Source organism: Rhincodon typus, chromosome 3 (assembly GCF_021869965.1).
Source record: "Rhincodon typus isolate 14 chromosome 3, sRhiTyp1.1, whole genome shotgun sequence".
NCBI lineage: Eukaryota > Metazoa > Chordata > Chondrichthyes > Orectolobiformes > Rhincodontidae > Rhincodon > Rhincodon typus.
In genome coordinates this window covers 6150232-6169745 of record NC_063334.1, presented here as the reverse complement: position 1 = coordinate 6169745, position 19514 = coordinate 6150232, and the positions used below count along the sequence as shown (strand labels likewise).

The following is a 19514-nucleotide window of genomic DNA, read 5'->3' as shown; positions in this document are numbered from 1 at the left end:
CCAGGGAGGACGGACAGGTCAAGGAGGTGGGATGAGGCTGATAGGTAGGAAATGGGGGTGGGGCTTGAGGTGGGAGGAGTGGAGAGGTGGGAGGAAGGACAGGTTAGGGAGGCGGGGACGAGCTGGGCTGGTTTTGGGATGCGGTCGGGGGAGGGGAGATTTTGAAGCTTGTGAAGTCCACATTGATACCATTGGGCTGCAAGGTTCCCAAGCGAAGTATGAGATGCTGTTCCTGCAACCTTTGGGTGGCATCACTGTGGCACTGCAGCAGGCCCAGGATGGACATGTCGTCCAAGGAGTGGGAGGGGGAGTTGAAATGGTTCGCGACTGGGAGGTGCAGATGATTGTCGCGAACCGAGCGTAGGTGTTCCACAAAGTGGTCCCCAAGCCTCCGCTTGGTTTCCCTGATGTAGAGGAGGCCACATCGGGAACAGCGGATACAGTATACCACGTTAGCAGATATGCAGGTGAACATCTGTTTGATGTGGAAGGTCTCCTTGTGGCCTGGGATGGGGGTGAGGGGGGAGGTGTAGGGGCAGGTGTAGCACTTCCTGCGGTTGCAGGGAAAAGTGCTGGGGGTGGTGGGGCTGGTGGGGAGTGTGGAGCGGACAAGGGAGTCACGGAGAGAGTGGTCCCTCCGGAAAGCAGATAAGGGTAGGGAGGGAAAAATGTTACATTTTTTATAGTAGTTTTAACATCCACAGATGTTTCAAAGTACTTTACGATAAATTCAGTGTAGTTACTGTTCTAATTTAGGAAAAGCGGAAGCTAATTTGCACACATTAAAATGTTGGGGGTCATCATTCACCAGAAATTAAACTGGACAAGTCATATAAATACTGTGGCTACAAGGGTAGGTCAGGGGCTAGGTGACTAATTCACCTCCTATCTCCTCAGCAATGTTCCTTAATTTGCACGCAGCAAACATTCCATGCCTAGTGATTGATGCGTTGATACAGATCACTGCATTGTCTCCTGGTTCTAGTTGCCACACACAGTAGTTGGATGTATGCACAGAATACAAACAAATTACAGGGAATGGTACTGTCCACTGCCTGTCCCTATTGACAAGAGACAAGTCAGCAGTGTGATGGAATACTCCCCATTTGCCAGGATGGGTGCAGCTCCAACAATATTCAAGAAGTTCAATTTCATCCAGGCAAACTATTCCACCACCTTTAATATTCACTCTCTAGAGCACTGGCAAAAAGGGCAGCAGACTATACCATCCACTGGTAATGTGATGCTGGTCAGATAATCTGTGCTTTTGTGATGTTGATTAAAGAACAGATATTGGCCAGGCCATGGAAATCTTACATGGCCAGCTGATGTGCAGTGATGCTCAGATATTAAGATTTCAATTCACCTACTTTATTAAGCACCATCCTGACCCTGTGTACCATAGCAGGGAGCTCCCAGCTTTATTGGGCTAGATGCTAGCATTATGACACATGCACCAAGAATACCCATGCCATGAAGAGTCTTACGGTGTCATACAGCAATGTATCATGGCTAATAAATTGTCAACTCAATGACATCAGCACCTGGGGCTGGAAGTAAATGATGTAATCATGTCAGAATGAGCCTTTCTCATGGAGACTTAAGTGCTTCAAGTCACCAACCTTTGCAGCTTCAGCATACGTAGAGGAAAGTGAAAGACGAGCATTAAAAAGATTTCAAGAAGCTGGTGGTCTTACATTACTCTGCTTACAAAGACAACTGGTCATAGTGAGGAGTTCCATGCCAGTAGCAACATCCAATAAGAATTATAAAGCTACTGATGATGTCAACCTTCAGCTCCACCCTAGTAGCCTATCAAGCCCATACAACATGTTTGGTGCCTTGATAGCAGGTTAGGATACCTCCGCATTAGCTGCTAACTCTCAATGGCACAACCAGGTCAGCGGTATGTAAAACAGCTTTTAAGCAATAAGCATCACTGGACGATTTCTGCTGGGATTTTACTTTCCTCAGTTGAACATGAAGTTCAGGACTACTGCTACAGCCAGCACACCTCTGCCGTTAAATCCCCTAAGCGCAGTCTCACATCTACAATGTCACTTAAGCATCTGCAATCATCTTACTTTTCCAATGAAGAGAATTCTCACTCAGTGCTGGCACAGACCAGAAAAGGCAGACTGCAGAGCTCAGCAACATAAGCCATTGCACCACGCTCCAATGTGCTCTGGGAGAACAGAAGTGGCTGGTTTTAATGATGTTTGAAGTAGGAATTAAGTCGTGATTAAGAAGCGAAAAACAGAAGTGATACGCTATCAGGTCATCCCGCAGTCAAGAGCATTGTGAGGAATGCATGAACTGATTTATGCTCATACCTGGTCGTTTCTGCTGAAAGTTGTTGCTGCCTTTCCTCATCTTCTTCCAATAAGTATTGCTGTTGCTGCTGTATAAAGTTTACCAACTTGCTTTTGTTGTGTAGCACCTAGAATGCAACTATAAATTGGAAACGCCACTTCAAGATCATCAAAAATTTCTTCTGACGAGACTGGAAGCTAAACGGGCAGGTAAAATAGCTGCCATGACTTCCCATGCAGTCCACCTTGATTGTTCTGCCAGCTTGGTCTGTTCTCTTGATCACGTGAATGGCAGACTCAGTAGAAGACAGTAAAGGCCACTCGTTAAACATGCAAATTGGGCTTAGGCAGTATCTCTGGGCTCTAAATTTAATTTTAATCCGAGGCCTAAATGGAGGCCTAAATATTGACCTAAATATTATGGTCAAATATACAGAAAGGGGAATTCACACCAGCAGAGGCTCAGAAAAATTAAGCTTCCTAACAAAACCTGGAAGTCGCCCAAGAGGACCAAGAGTTCTATATTTCCAAAGAGAATCGATGAGCCCTCCTCTGACAAAAGTATCACTTCACCATCCCTGACAGTGATGCTAAAAGCCCAACTCCACAATTTCTCTCAATGGGGCTCCAGTGGTGGCTTAATGCCAATAGAAATGTCACTTCTACTGACCAGCATGCAATGCTTTTTGTCAAGTTCAGGAGAGAAAGACTGGGCCCAGGAGGTGAGGCCTAAATGTCAAAATGTCCTGGGCCCTGAATTGTGTAAGGCCAGTCAATTTGCTGCATAAAACAACCCCTGCCTGCATTGGACTTGTTCTGTTCCAGGATCTGAGGGCAATGTACTGATGTCAAGATTCAATGTTCCAACCTGTTTTGCCTGGAAAGATGATACCATTTTGCGTGGTACATGAGGAACCTACACCAACAGTATGACGTGTGACTATGTGAAATTCCTGGAAAACAGATGTGGAGTTGATTCCTGACTGACGCATGATAGGCCACATGCCCACAATCGACTTCACTTCAATTTCTGCAGGCGCTAGAAAACTACTTTGTCACTTGTGAGACTGCAGATCATTTTTAGTGATACTGCCATGATAGATCTTTCTTTTCCAGTGATTAACAGCATCTTTGCTCACACCACAATCTTGCTGAAGTCTGCTGAACAGTGAAGGAGTTTACATCGATGTCTTTTTCACTGGCTTGGCTAAAGCAACCCAACTGCACAATTCCACCAACGACGAGTGGAAATGGCTAAGTTCAGTGACTAACTCTCTGCTATTGTTTATAGTCTTCAGCAGCATGACCTCTCATCTGAGTCCCAGAAAGCAAAGGTCCTATGCTTCATCCGCTGATATTCGCTTGATGATTGGAACCACATTATTCTTCTTGATATTCCCAACATCAAACCAAGGACTGCAGGAATAGATCTTGCTGTGAAAATGCATTGTAGACTCACTCATCAGCTGGAAAGGGTTCCCAACACAAATTCAGCAAGTCTTCCAGCTGAGATATTTGTTTCTTTGTCGACCCTTCATTGGTGCTGAAGGAGATAGAGTTGAGGAACGTGGCACCTATTTCCCCACCCCACCCCTCACCCCCATTTCCAAAACACAAATGTCACTCTAATCCAGTGGATGATCCAAAAATGACATGCAATTTAGACCCACAGGTTGGTGTGAGACGTTTGGAGTGGATCTCAGTCAACTCGGGCTCCAGTTGGATTTTGTTAAAGGACATCGACTCGGCAATGTATGCAAGATATACCATTTCTAGTGCTGAGTTAAGGCATCTGTGACATTCCATATTTAGAGGACAGGCAAGATCCTTACAACGTACTAGGGAAACCTCTGTCTTCCCAGGTCCTCCAACTTGGATGCCAGTCTCATCGCACAGATGAGTCTCTAAAGATGATCCAGTTGGACTACTCTTCACAATAAAATAATCAGAAAATTCTATGGCTGAAGCAAATGTAAAATGTACACCTCGCTGAAATCTCTCCTCAAAACACTTGTGTTCATCTGAATGCATGGACAGGACAAACTTTGCCTGCGAGCTGATGGAACTCATTGTACTTACAGGAAGCATGCTGTGGAGTGCCAGCTTCCACCAGGGACCTCAGGCTGCACCCACTGAGATGTGAGACATGAAGCATGCAGCTTTCTCACAGGTTCCTCCATATTAATCCGGGCTAGCTGATTATAAGCAGTATAAAGTGATGCATCAAACAGTACTCACCTGGAACATGAAAAAACAAAACAAAATATCCCATTCAGACTTATGGATCTTACAGTCTATAAGGAATTATGTTTCAAATGATCTAGAGAGTTTTTATAGGACCAGGAATAGGCTATTCAGCCCCTCAAACTCATTCCACCATTCAGTTAAATCACATATTGCAACTCCATGTACCCACCTTTGCTACAGATCACTTAAAAGCCTTATCCAAACAAAATCTATGGATCTCAGTCACAAAATGTTTCACTGACCTTATTAGCTTATTGGGGGGAAGAGTTCAAGACTTGCACTGCCTTTTGTGTGAAGAAGTGCTTCCTGACATAATCTTAAATTTCGAACCAGGCTGGCAGTAACGTCCGCTGACATTTTCTGCTTTAACTCCTTTAACCTCATCCGACTTATTTGAGACTTTGGTTGATATTGTAAAAAGAACAATACTGATTCAGCCCCAATATCCATTGATTGCAACATCAGGAAAGCGGCTCAATTGATATTGTGCATTTTAAAACCATCACTCAAAGTCAAAATTAACCTGCATTATGTCCTACTGTGTCTAAAAGTAGTTTTGAGTAGCCCTGTCGTATCAAAGTCTTGTCATTGTATCCAATACAACTGGATCACCTTTATTGTCAGTGGTCTTGAAAAACAATACAATTTTGAGGTAAGTTTTCTGAGACTCTGCTTCCGCAACCATTGGCCCTCCTGTTGATTAAGTCTCTGAACATTTACCTTACTTGTCTGGAAGAAGTGGGTATGTGAAATTAAACAAGGCAGCCACTCACTTGATTGTTGAAAGCCTCTGGGGCAAACCTCTTGTAAACAGGTGCCAACAGGTTTGCCAGGTTTTGCAGATTGGACTCGAGTTTTTCCTCCTGAATAGAAAGATAGAAATTATTCATCAGAAAAGGAAGCACTGAAGAATTCAAAAGCTGTATTTCTAAGAGATTTCACAATCCTGCATGTCAGAGTAGGAACTGGAATGCCTCGTTTGCCCCAGGAACAATGCATGAATTGTATAGTTACCCCTTTAAATTGCTCTTTGCAGTGGAAGAATTCACAAGCTGATTAATTGGGCTCTCAAGAGCCTCTCAGGGTGCACACAAGTACAGAAGTTGGAGGATACAACAGATGAATTTATGGCTGGGAAGAAGGGAGAGCTTTAGATTCCTGGAACACTGAGACTGGCTCTGGGGGAGGTGGCACCTGAACAGAACCTGACTACCTTGCAGGGTGTTTTGCCATTGTTTTTGCAGAGGGTCATTCACATCGACCAGATGCAGTCATCCTACTGGATGTCAACCAGATTTCACAGCTAGACCACTGATATTCACTTGTTGGGACAGTCTGCAGAAGGATTCAAACTTTGCACCAAATCTATAGGAGAAATTATCAAAGAATCCCCGCAGTGTGAAGCAGGCCATTCAGCCCATCGAGTTATCACTGGCCCTCCAAAGAGCATCCCACCCAGACCTAACCCCCTACCTCATCCCTGTAACCCCGCATTTCCCACGGCGAATCCACCTAACCTGCACATCTTTGGACTGCGCGAGGAAACCCACGCAGACTCTGGGAGAACGTATAAACTCCACACAGATAGTCGCCCGAGGGTGGAATCGAACCCGGGTCCCTGGTTCTGTGAGGCAGCAGTGCTAACCGCTGAGCCACTGTACTGCCCAATTGCAAAGAAACCTCACTAGATGGGGACCTGACAGAAATTCAACTCCAGAGAGTTGAATGATCCACCTCAGCATTCCCAAGGCGAGGCCTTTTCCACCTAACCTTTCAAACCAGCACATGTGGGCAAACAACACTTGACCCATTAAAGCCAATGGATGGGAAACCAGGACTGCATGCACACCACCTCCTTAAATGCATCTTTGGTGAGACAGGCTTTGCCTAGAATGCCAAATGGTGAAATTCTACCTGAAATTCTAACCTGTGTGCAGCAAAGACAGAAGAAGAGCCTTACAAAACAAACACTCAATGGCCTGCTGAGTTACCACTGACCTCTTTGGGATCATCACCGAGTAGCCTGAATTTCCTGGGGGCTTTACTTCTTGCGAACTTACACCCGTTATAGTACATACTCCAGGAGCAGCCAAAGGAAAACGAAGCTCCACAAGTGTCTTGGTTTAGCCCTTGGCAAGCACACGTTCGTCTGCAGGAGAAAGAATAGGTTAACAGCTCGATGGCGCTGGTCTCTGGACATTAGGCATCTGTACTAAGGGATATCCTCAGCTGGTACCCGCTTTGCTACGATCTCCTTTCAGGAGATATGCTGCCATGAATTCCTCCTGTAATACTAGTCTACAGGACTTACTCGTATTACATGGTGAAGGATTAACCGCTGATAAGTCTTCAGCGGAAGAGATCATTGATAACAAGAAGTAATTTATTAAATACAGCAAACTTTATTTTAACTGGCACCTTATGAACCAGCACTCCCAATAAACTGGTAAAAATTATACACCTAAAATACCAGACATTTACGGTATTATTGCAATCTCCGTAATGTTTAAGTAGTTAGTTGAGGGTGCAAGCCAGAAGGCTTTAAGGCAAAGTTGCGTTGTTATTTGTTATTTATGCTGTAAACAGAGTACAACAGTGACATGTATACCCCTGCATTACATTTCTATTACTTAGTGTGTGCTTTTATATTGATTATGTGGACTTCTTGATCAACCAGAATATTAGATCAATTGGCACATCCCTTGTACCAAAGCTGACGGTTAATAAAAGGTTTGCTGTACTAGCTAACAGGTTATGTTAAGACTACTCAGCTATATTACAGTTGGTAAAAGACAGGCTAACTTCAGTTATATGGTTGTTAACAGTGGAGATCAGACTAACAGACTGGAGTAACTACAACAGACAAGTAAAACTGACCAGCTTTTTCCAGAGAGAGTCATATATATCTCAGTGGACAGAGTTATACAAGGACTTCAGAGTTAACCCTTTCAGACTAGCCCCCACCCAAACTTTCTTCCCCTTGTTTTAACCCATTGTGCAACTGCTTAAACAAGAGTATCAAGTTTATCACGGTCTTTGCTCGTAAATCTCTGACTTTATAAAATCATGCTGTCTTAGGCGAGTAGGTGATCTACTTGAGCAAGAAAATTGAATATTAACATCTGGAAAGACCGGTGGTCATTTATTTCCTGCATATCTTTTGCTGTTAGAATGCTGATGTCAGAATGATGTTTGATTGCTTCGATGTGTGTGATGAAAGATGAATGTTGAGGTAAGTAATCTTCTTGTTTAACGCTGTTGCAAGGTAGATCAGGATGAGCAGTCTTTTGTCACAATGTCTTTTGCTTGACAGGTTTTTCTTGTTTTTGATGAATTCAGGACCCGAATACTCTCTCGTCAGTACGATTCTGCTCTTGAGTATAACCTGAACAGAGTGCTGGGAGTTTGGTGAGTTGACGCAGTTCGATGTGGAGTTGTTCTTTTCTTTTATAAAAATTTTCACCCTGTAGAAATCAATTCTTACTCTTATCCTTAAATGCCCTATTTATAAACACACGAAATGAAGCTGGACACCGAGTAGGGGTGAATAATTCTTAGAGTAAGTTATCCAATAGTTAGCTTCAGGTATGGGAGGTTAACTTGCCCATGGTGTGTTTAATGTTACCCCAATGAGGAGTTGTACAGGAAGCGTCATCAGTTGAAGAAACTTGAACTGCAGGTTTTCAGAACCCGAATGGCAGCAAGAATCCCTGTGGCACAAGCAAAGGATTACGTGGATAGCATGTTTAATTACGTGGTCATTGCACAGGAACAGCAGCTTGTGGGCAGATAGAGATTATCAAGCAATCCAGGAGAACAGGGTAGGTAGAGGAGGAATCTTCCGTGATTTTGCTCACTAATTGGTTTTCCGTTCTGGATATGGGTAAAAGTAACGGTTCCTCAGAAGAGTGCACATGAGGCAAGCACATGGCCCTGCAGGGGCTCAGCTGTACAGGAAGGAAAGGAGAAGAGTGGAAAGGTAGTAGTGAAAGGGGATGTGTTAATGAGGGGAACAGACAGTCCTTTCTGTGGCTGTTTCACCCCAGGGTAGATTGGTGCCTCTGTGGTGCCAGGATCAAGGATGCCATAGAGAGGCAGTAGGATATTCTTCTGGGGGAGAGTAATCAGCCAGAGATCCTGGTCTACATTGGTACCAGTAGAAGGGGGACATGTTCCTGCAGTCAGAATTTAGGTGCCTGGGTATCAAATCAATCAGCTGGTACTCTAAAGGTGGTAATTTCCAGATTACTCCCAGTCCACCCACAAGTAAGTACAGAAGATGGAGGACACAACAGATGAATTTGTGGCTGGGAAGACTGTGCAGGAGGGAGGGCTTTAGCTTCCTGCAACACTGAGACTGAGTCTGGGGGACATGGCACCCACAAAGAACTGGGACTGACTTCCTTGTAGGGTGTTTTGCCAGTGCTTTTCAGGATGGTTTAAACCACAGTGGTATGAATGTGGGAGAGAATATCAGAGAAGAATAGTAGACACACAAAAACAGTGAGAGAGATAGTTAACACGAGAGTAGGGAATACAGGTAGTTCTGCTATAATATGTGTTTTGATAACGAAAATTGATTGTAACGCAATTGATGAATAGTGGATGCTGTTTTGATAATGCAAACTTTCTGCTGTACAGATATAGTGATTTTCTACAGCGATTTCCAAATAATGCAATTTTCTATAGCATGATTTTCTATAGCGCAAGGTCACACAAGAACACAATTATCGTGTTATAGGAGAACTAGCTGTAGTAAGATAATCAGTGCAGGTGGGATAAGGGAGAAATTAAAACATTTAAAATCAGGATTTCAGTGCATGTATGTGAATGCATTGAGTCTGATAAATAAGGCTGATGAGTTACATGCTCAGATTACCATGTGCAATTATGATGTGGCTATAGCAGAGACCAAGCACAAGGAAGAGCAGGACTAGTTGTGAAATATTCCTGGATACAAGATGTTCAACAAATGTGATGTCAGGAAAGACTTTGTTACACAGCGAGTAGTTAGGATCTGGAGTGCGCTGCCTGGAAGTGTGGTAGAGGCTGGTTTATCAAGGCATTCTAGAGCATATTGGATGATTATCTGGATAGAAGAAGATGTAAGAGGTTATAGGAGAAGGAAGGAGCATGACACAAAGTCATAACACTCATTTGGAAAGCCAGTACAGCCATGTTGGTCCCAATGGCCTCCTTCAATGTTATAACAATTCTGTGATTGTAGATGGAGAATAAATAAAGAGTTCTCCACCATTTGATTTCAATGATGTCTTCTTTGTTGGAAATATTAAAGAGTAGTAAAACACAGCTGATGATGTATATCTCTTCTTGGGATCAGTGAACATTTTTATCAGCCCTGTGAAGTCATCTTCTGACTGGCAGGTATTATTTTGGCCCACTAATGTTGTCTTCAGAGATGGCTGAAATTACTCAGCAAATTTCAAAAATTTTAAAGCAAAACATGCTTTCTTCCTCACTAGTGTTGTTTGTTGAGTATTAATGTGCAAGTTCTGCAAACTGATATTTTTATTTCAAACATGTTATTAACATTCCTTTAATTGTACACCTGCATCTTCAGCATCACGCTAGCAGGTTGTAAGTTCAAGATTTTAACCAAGGAGTTTCGCTTGATAACACAGTGACACTCCCTCCTGTATCAAACTTGAATTGAATATTCATTCACATGAATGAGTTCTGTCATGTCTGGTTCAAATGGGTCAGTTATTTTGCTTTGGAAACATCTAGTTTCTTCACAAGGAATAATATTATTACCTAAGGATACACGTTCTAATACTTTGAGAGTCAGATTTTTTTTAAGTGTTTGGTATAAAGTATTGCTTGCTGATGGAACAACATTATTTAAGCATTGCTTCTGGTTCTTGCTTATCCTTTAAAAATGACACACTTTTTTTGCAACGTGATATTCCTGTTCTGCGAGAGGTCTACTGGAACCACAATGTTAACTCGGCTTTCTCTCTACAGATAAGCCAGATCTGCTGAGTTTCTCCAGCAATTTCGGGTTTTGTTTCAGATTTCCAAGCATCCATAGTTCTTTGTTTTATTTTATTCTTGTAATAGTGTTGAACCATTAATTTTGATTATGTGTTTTGTTGGACAGTGACACTGAGCACTAAAAGTTTTGAACACACTTTTCCTTGGTTATCACGTGACTGTTTGGAGTGTTTGTACCTTATGAAGTGAATACATTCTGATTAAGTTTGTTCTTCTATTTCCCAGATCTTTCAGTGTTTTTCCAAATCTAAGCTTTTAACACAATCTGCATAGACTTTCCAATGTGAGATCTTCCTTTAATTTTAGAAGAACTGAAAAAGAAGAATCAGAAATTCCGACAACAATTCTATCTCTAATTAGTTCTGGTTGTAATGCTCCAGTTACAAAACATCTAGACAATATATATAAAGATCATCAATAGAGGTTGTCAAAATGTTCTCCTGGAAACTATTCTATGATTGAATTTTGGTCTTTCCATAATGCAATTAGTTCATAAAATAAGATAGTTGTCAAATGTTTTTAAGGCATTATCAAAGGTATCAGCATCATCTTTAACTTTTTCTCTGTAAATAACATGGTCTGCTATTAGTCACACAGAATAGAACACTGTGTTAATTTGTTCTGTTTGTGATTTGAGGTGCAGATAGCAAGTAATCCTATGGGTCTCACAAATTGTTTCTTCCATGCTGACCAACTTAATTTTGTCTCTGAAATATGTATAACTTTGAATCTGTCTGGAGGTGCAAAAACGTTCTCTGTTGTTGAAGTTAAGTTGCTAGCCTTAAAATTCTGAAAACTTTTTAATATTATTTAAATTCTGCTGTATCATCAGCTTTTCTTTTTTAAGTTTGAACTGTGTTTTCAACTCTATTTCTATGAAAGTTTTCAGAAAATTTCCAGCTTTAAGAGTTGCTTTTGGAAATTGTAATTAAATTTTAATTACTTTTAAAGCAAGATAAATCTTCTAATAAAGTTCTATATTGCTGTTGTTTTGTAAGATTTTAAAGCTTCTATTTTTCCACATCTTCTTATAGAACAATCATTAGTGTGTTTTAAATTGTAAAAGCTTTTCTTAAAAAGAACTTTGAATTCCTACTGTATTCCTTTAATAAAACTTTGAAAGTAATTTTCAATCATGTAAGACTGTAAAAACTCTAAGCTGTCATTTCATCAACATTAGATGGATAAAGAGATGATTTGCACCATTCCTGCTTTTTCGCTAATGAATCATTCTCTTTTTAATTGAAGAAAATAATGTTGTGGCTTTAAGTATTTTCAACTATACAATAAAAATTTGTTTCAGATTCAAGATGACTATTTTAAATAAAATCTTCTTCGGTCTTCAATTTTTAGGTTCTAAAGTCTTGAATCATGTTGTCACCTGAAATATCATAGTGTCTCTGAGGAATTTTCTGCAGCTTATAATAACTATTTTTAATAATAAAAAGGTTGCTCATGTAATAAATGTAAAGGTTTAAGCCTTCTACTTTTCAGCTTTCTAACCCAGAATTCTGCCTTTACGAAGTATTTTCACCCTTGTTCGAAGGGGCAGAAGTTACTTCTAAAGTCCAATATTAGCCACTTCTCAAGCGGTTCGTAACTTGGATACATCTCCTTGTCGCTTCTGTGAGACTCTGTCTGGTCCTCACAAGATTTTCCACGTGCACTCTTTTTCTGCTCGTTCTGGCTGATTTAAGCTTTCAAACAAAGATTGCTTGCTGCTCCACCAGCCCTAGAGTGACAGGCTCCTACTGTTGCAGGAGTTGACTGGATCTGTATGCTTTTTCAAAAAGTTGCTGAATTCTTAAAGAAGCACTTGCATTTTCAGTCGAATCTTTTCTTCTCTTTCGTCTCCAAAGAGCTCCAGATTCTTGCACTGCTGATGATTTCTTAAGTCTAGAAGCAGCTCAATTTTGATGTCATCGTGTTGCAAGAGATGTCCTCATCTGGTGCCTGGATCTCCTCTGTGTACATATACCGCCTTCTTATAAAACTAGTCTACATACTCATTAACATTAAGTGATGAAGGATTTACCACAACTAGTCCTGAACAGACATTTGAGTAACAAGAAGTAATTTATTACAAAAATGGAAATTGATGGAGAAACTCCAGCAAGTCTGGCAGCATCTGTGAAGAGAAAACAGAGGTAAACGTTCTGAGTCCGGTAACCCTTCTTCTTTGAAGTTTCTCCATCAATTTTTGGTTTTGGTCATTTTGGATTTCCAGTTCTTTGTTTTATTTTAGTTTATTACCTCAGATAACAAGTTACATTAGCATTTTTTTATTTGTTCACAGGACATGGATGTTGTTTGCTGGGCCAGCATTTACTACCCATCCCTAATTGCCCAGAGGGCAGTTAAGATTCAGCGATATTGCTGTTAGGCTGGAACCACATGTAGACTAGGCCACGTAAGGATGGCAGATTTCCTTCTCTCAAGCACATTAGTGTACCAGATGGATTTTCACAACAATCAACAGTGTCTACCATCAGGCTAGCTTTTAATTCAAGGTTTTTCACTGAATTCAAATTTCACCATTTTCCATGCGTTAGGCCTGGGTTTCTGGATTACTGGTCAAGCTGTGCATCTTCGCCTGGCCTGTAACAGCCAACCTAACCTCCTGGTCACCACCCATTTCAACTCCCCGTCTCACTCCCCCTCTGACATGTCTGTTCTCGGCCTCCTCCAGTGTCACAGCGGCTCAGAACGCAAATTTGAAGAGCAACACCTTATCTTCCGCCTGGGCACCCTACAGCCCGGAGGACTCAACATTGAGTTCTCCAATTTCAAATAACCTTTCAACTCATTCCCTGCCTCCCCTTCCAGCCCCACCTCCTCCCTTCCAGTCACCAACCAAATTCATCCCTCCCATTGACCAATCAGGTCATACCTACCACCAGTGTCCACCTACCACCACCATTCTGCCTCCACACCTTCCTCCCCTTCTTTACCTGCAACTCCCCCTAAGCCCACATCCGCTTCTGAAGAAGGGTAACATCTGAAAAGCTGACTGCTCCTTTCCTCCAGATGCTGCCTGGCCTGCTGTGTTCTTCCAGCCTCCTGTTTGTCCAGTGACATTACCCATATGCCACCACCTCCCCATGCCATGAGTTTAAAATACTGGTAAGAGACTCTGGTAGTACACAAAAGCTACTAAGCTAGCCTAAGTTAGATGGTTGCTATCAGTACAGGGAAGACTAAGACTGGGACAGCTACAACAGACAACTAAAACTGACTAGCTCCTCCTAGTGACTGTCATGTAAATCTCAGTTGGTGGAGATGTACAAAGGCTTCAGAGGTAACCCTTTCAAGTCAACTGTCTTACACAACAGCCTTGTATCATCCCAATTTTTGGACATCCGTCATTGACCTTTTCATAATCATTGTGTCAGAAGCCTGGGACTGCACTCAGCAGTGTTTCTCTAAGCATCTTCGTCATAGTGACTGAAATTCAAGCACAAGGCCTGCCAAACAGTGTCTCTGCAGAGTTGGTCAGGATGGCAATATCCAGCAGATGCACCAGGAACTCCCTTGTCCCATGAACAAAATATAGTCAAATACAATCACATTCTGTTTTAGTACAGGTATTTGACTATTGATGTGGTAGCAGACGGAACTGTACTAAAGACAGCACATAAGGAGCAATTTTCCAATTGTGTTTACTTGTTAGGGAGCCGTACCATCTTTTCCACAACCCCCTAAATTCTGGAAAGGCTACCCAAAGTTCATGTGCATGTTGAACACCACTTCTTGGCCTTAGCATTTGAAGAAATTCCTGCATGGCTTTTTCCAGTTTTTTTTTGGTTGATATTCTGTGGAAGTCAGGCTCCCTCATGACAATATTGCTTCAATATGGGACATGAGACAAGACTTATCAAACATCGCGGTACTCATTACCAAAGGAGCATGACAGCTTGGTTAGGTTTCAAACAGATTGCACATTTGCATTTGGAAAATGATTGCTGCTCACCTCAGTTAGGTGCTTCCTTTCTGCCCCCTCTACAGCAGATGCATTCCCTCTTATGTTTCCATAGGAAGGCAATTATAGAGACTGGTGACTGGTTCTTATAAAATGTAACATTGCTACAATAGAGAATGGAATGGGAGGTGTTGTTGATTGAGGAAGGAATGTTCAGCAGGGAGATGTTGTTGCAGAGGGGACTGTTAGGGTGACAATGGGTGGGTGACGTTTGTTGCGAGTGTGGTGCTGCTCGACAGTAAGGGGAGTTACAAGGGGGAAGGCTTGGGAATGGGGGTGTGGGGTTAACGTACGGGGAGGGGCTTGAGTTCAGGAGGAGTCAGTGTGTTGAATTTGGGTTATTCATTGGGAATGTAGGATTGGTGGTGAAGTATATGGTCTGGGTGGGATTCTCTTCAGAGGGTCGGTGCAGACTCGATGGACCGAATGGCCTGTATCAGCATTGTATGGATTCTACGATTCTATATGGAAAATGAGTGGTGGTACTAGAGTTCTACACCTGAGCAAAAGTGAAATGTTTGTTCTGAAGAAGGGTCACTGGATGTTAACTTGGCTTTCTCTCCAGCAATTTCTGTTATGGTTTCTGATTTCCAGCATCAGCTGTTTTTTTTTTGTTTTTTTTTTAAATATTTGTTGGTTAGAGGTCAAAACAGAGACCTTTTTAATTGCACCAGGAGTGTGAGAGTCCAAAGCCTGTGAATTTCAAATCAGTAGCAAACGGGAAGTCAAAAATCACCAGTTGGGATTCTGAGTGTGGCACTGAACATGCTCCCAGACGGAACTCCAATGCTGTTCCCCAATCCTTCATCTGCTTGCTGCTAGCTCTTTATTATCACAAGTGGGAAGATGTGTTGGTGTTGGGTTTGTGGTGTTTCTGGGAATAACACCCGACTATTTTACCAGGAGAGCTCTAGTCAAGGCCGGAGAGTTGCCATGTCGGGCAAGAGTAGGCCCGAGTTCCAAACTGCACCAAAAGCCCCAGAAATGCAAAAAAAAAGAAATCAATTGTAGAAGGATTCCAAAGGGACCTGCAGAGAAAGTCAAAACCAGCAGCGTTCACTTCTACTGAAAGAATTCTTTTTGTTGGAGCAGAAGGGTGTTCCATCACACCTGTGCAGATGGAAGCTTTACCTCCAACTGATTAAAGTGACCGCACCCTCGGAATTTATGAGATGACGGATGGAAAAGAGTCTATGTCCTCAGGTACTGACAGCTGAAACAGACTCTGAAATTGCCGGCCCCCGCAGTCATTTCCGGAAGCTTCTCACTGAAGTGTATGCATATTATCGTTGACCGTCTGTGGGTATCATCAGTATAGAATCTTTACATCTGTCTGTGTTTATTTTGAAAAGAAGACATGCATTTACAAGAAAGTACTTCTCAGAAGGAGCAGCTTATAAAAATACTGAAGTGCTTGGATGTTCCACTCGCATTGTCAATATATGCTTACATTTAATTAAAAGTCTTCCGATGTGGCAACTGCCTCTAGAACTGGAGAATGGGCGGAAATGATGTGTTAATGATGCTTAAGCTTGAGAAAAGACTGGCGTGGAATTGGGCATTGTGGGAGATTGCTGGGGGCAAATACATGCAGGGTGATGCTTAATGACTTGGTACCCATGCAGGGCTTTGGACATTATGAGTAAAAATGGGAACTAGAACTCAACATACAGATTAATTTTTACTAAAATTAGCAATTCGAAATTCTTGTGGTCAGGAGGTTGGATGTTTCTGAATTCTTAGCACATGGCTTCACCTTGTGTATCTCTGCTCCTCACAAAAGGTTAAATCATATGATAAGATCCCATGGTGTTGGAGATAGTATATTGTCATGGATAGAGAGTTAGCTCATGGGTAGGAAACAGCAACTGGGGATAAGGAGTTAAATTTTCAGGATGGTGACCTGTAACCAATGGGGTTCCACTGGGATCAGTGCCGGGATCACAACTTTTACAATATATGTTAATGATTCAGAGGGAGGAAGTCTACATACTGTAGCCAAGAAAAGGTAGAAAGACAAGTTGCGAGGAGGATACAAAGAGTTTAAGGGAGATATTCATAGGTTACGGAAGTGGAAAAAACATTGGCTCATGGGATATAATGTGGGAAAATGTGAAGTTGCACATTTTTGGAAGGGAGAACAAAAGAACACAGTATTATTTAACTGGAGAGAAACATGTAGAAAGCTGCAACACAAAAGGGACTTGAGGGTACTTGTGCATGCAACACAGAAAGCTAGCATACAGGTGCAGCAGGTAATCAGGAAGCCTAATGCAATGTTGGCCCTTATTTCAAGGGGGTTGGAGTATAAAATTAGGGAAGACTTGCTGTAACTGTACAAGGTACTTGTGAGACCACACCTGGAGTACTGTGAGCAGTTTTAAGTGCATCTTATTTAAGGAAAGAGATTTCATTGGAGACAGTTTGGAGATTGTTCACTAGAATGATCTCTGGTACAGAGGGTTTGTCTTATGAGCAAAGGCTAAACAGGTTGGGACTATGCTCACTGGAGTTTAGAAGAATGAAAGATAGTCTCACTGAAACTTATAGGATTCTTAAGAGGCTTGAGAGGATGTTTACCTTCGTGGGAGAGCCGAGGACCAGAGGGCATAGTCGCAGAATAAAGGGGTACCAACTTAAGACTGAGATGGGGAGGAATTTCTTCTCTCAGAGAGTTGAGTGTCTTTGGAACTCCTTGCCAAAGAGAACTGTGGGGACAGAGTCCTTGTGTATAGTTAAGACTGACATAGATAGATAGATAGATTCTTGGTCAGTAAGGAATGAAGGGTTACGGGGAAAGGGCAGAAAAACCGACATTCTTCATGTCAAAATCAGCCATGATTCTATTGAATGCTGGAGCAGGCTGGAGGGGGCTGAACAGCCTATCCTGTTCCTTTTTCCTATGGTTTTACAGCATTAGACTAGAGGCAGAGGCATTGTCTTCCACAGTGAAAAGAAGTACAAACGTCAGGGACTGGAAATATTGAGTGGATTCAATACCGGTGAATCCCTGACTTTATAAACAAAATGTCCTGTTCCTCTGGCACTTCCTTCCCCATTCAGTATTGCCATCTTTCCCTTCCCATCTTACCCTACCCAACAGTCTTACTTCTCTTGCTTCCCATTGTTCACCTGCATGCCCCTCACTTTATCATTCTCTCCCATTCTTTCCCTTCCCTCTTTATCCTTCTTCCTGGCCTTCTCTGTCCTATTTCCTTTGTACCTTGATCCTTTGTCCCTTTTTTCTCTCGTCATATTTCCCCGTATCTATTCCCTGCCCTCACTAATCCTCACTGCCACCTTTCTCTTCCTCATTCTTATATACATTCTTCTCTTAAAAAAAAAAATTACAAACTGGGAAACTTCATTCCCTGCCTATTGAGTCTACTGGGCCTGCAAGGTAGATCAAAGCTAGCTTTGGATTGGTGTACAAAAGCTACTAATTCCATATCTGTTGATCAGGGAGCAGTATTGACGCACTTGTCTTGCTGGAGTTCTTTGGAGCACTGGTTCTCAAAGTGGTCCTTAGAGTATCAACAGTGGAGGGCTGATCCAAATTGCTGGTCACGGAGGCTAATATTAGATGAAGCAAGTTTGACAGACACTTGACTTTACATGTGGTCCAAATATCCTGGATTATCTAAGTCAGCTCTGAAACATTTTGCTGCCATTCCCAACAATGTGCCACTGCAAAATAAGGTTTTCTATACTTCTGGGGCTGAAAACAAGGAAGAAGGGACAGTCGAGCATGGAACCTGACAAGAGACCAAAGCTGCTCGGACTTGGAGCAACTCATTAGTGTCTCACCAAAAGCAGCAGTGGCCTTCCCTTTCATTCTAATAGTTTTTCTTTGCATTCACAGATGAAAGCAGGTGGGATGGGATCAGTAGGTAGTCTGCAGCATGACTGTGGACAAAAACATTTGAGAACCACTGCTTTGGAAGGCTTAAGACAATTACGGATCAATTGAGAGTTTTCTGGTCTAGATGGAACGAATTTTGGAGGTTGGATTACTTCCAGGCACTTCTTGTTGAATAACCTTGCTTCTAGCATATCATATGAATTGTAGGACAATGATCCAAAAAGGTGGATTAGAGAACAAATCTGACTGCATAAGTTTCAAACTTTACAAAACTTTTGGTAGTTTTTATTTGTGGAGGAAGAGAGAAAAAGAAGTTTTGACTAAATCTAGAGAAAATGATATGGATTTGTGTTGGCATGACCCACTGAATTTCCATATCAAATAGCAGTGATACCTTGTAAGATTCCCTTTTATAGGATGTTAAGGGCCATCACCATGTTACTACAGGCATTGAAGTTACAGGAACTTTTGTTACAAGTAAGTAAAAGAAGAAGAGAGATTCATTTCCACACAATGTGTAACCAAGTGGGAGCCTAAATTTGTAATTATTTTAATATTCAATGCATGGGGATAGAAAGTGGATTCAGGAACCAGCCCATGAGGAAACAGTTAGAAGTTCTGGCCTGTGACTTTCCTCTGTGTACTCTTTGCTGTTCGCTGGTATTGTGTACTTGATACTGTTGAAAGATCGAATTGTCAATGCTGCTCTAACTCCAGCTGCATCTTACACACCAGCCAAATGAAGGTTGGTTGTGAGAACACAGCGTAGCTAAATGGACACTTGCCGCTTCCTCTTTGTAAAATCTGACAGAAAATTTGCAACACAATCTTCAAAGTGCACAGACAAGTGCTGAAGAATTTATATTTTCTCTGCTGTGCTTGTTGAGGTAAATTGCTGGAGGGTGGCACCCATTCTGAAAAGGGAGCTCAAAGCCAGCATTCAGAGCTCACAGAACAGAGTGGAAACAGAGTGAAAGCTTATACCATACTGCCTAAAGATCAGTTTGGTTTTATGGGCCCATGCTAGACTCTGGCAAATGTACACAGGGCCCGAACAACAGCATAGCCTTTCATCTGCTCACCATTAATGGCTTTTATT

General features: G+C 42.0%; 1 protein-coding gene across 1 annotated transcript in view; it reads right to left on the bottom strand.

Annotated features, from left to right (window-relative positions):
- LOC109917413 (methylcytosine dioxygenase TET3-like) overlaps positions 1-19514 on the bottom strand; it is a gene marked incomplete at its 5' end in the record, with an annotated part of 225051 nt that overhangs the window by 28542 nt on the left and 176995 nt on the right. The window contains 2 exons of the mRNA XM_048619742.1: positions 5333-5422; positions 6558-6708. Of these exons, the coding sequence (XP_048475699.1) occupies positions 5333-5422; positions 6558-6708 (241 nt within the window). The remainder of the gene's footprint in view (positions 1-5332; positions 5423-6557; positions 6709-19514) is intronic.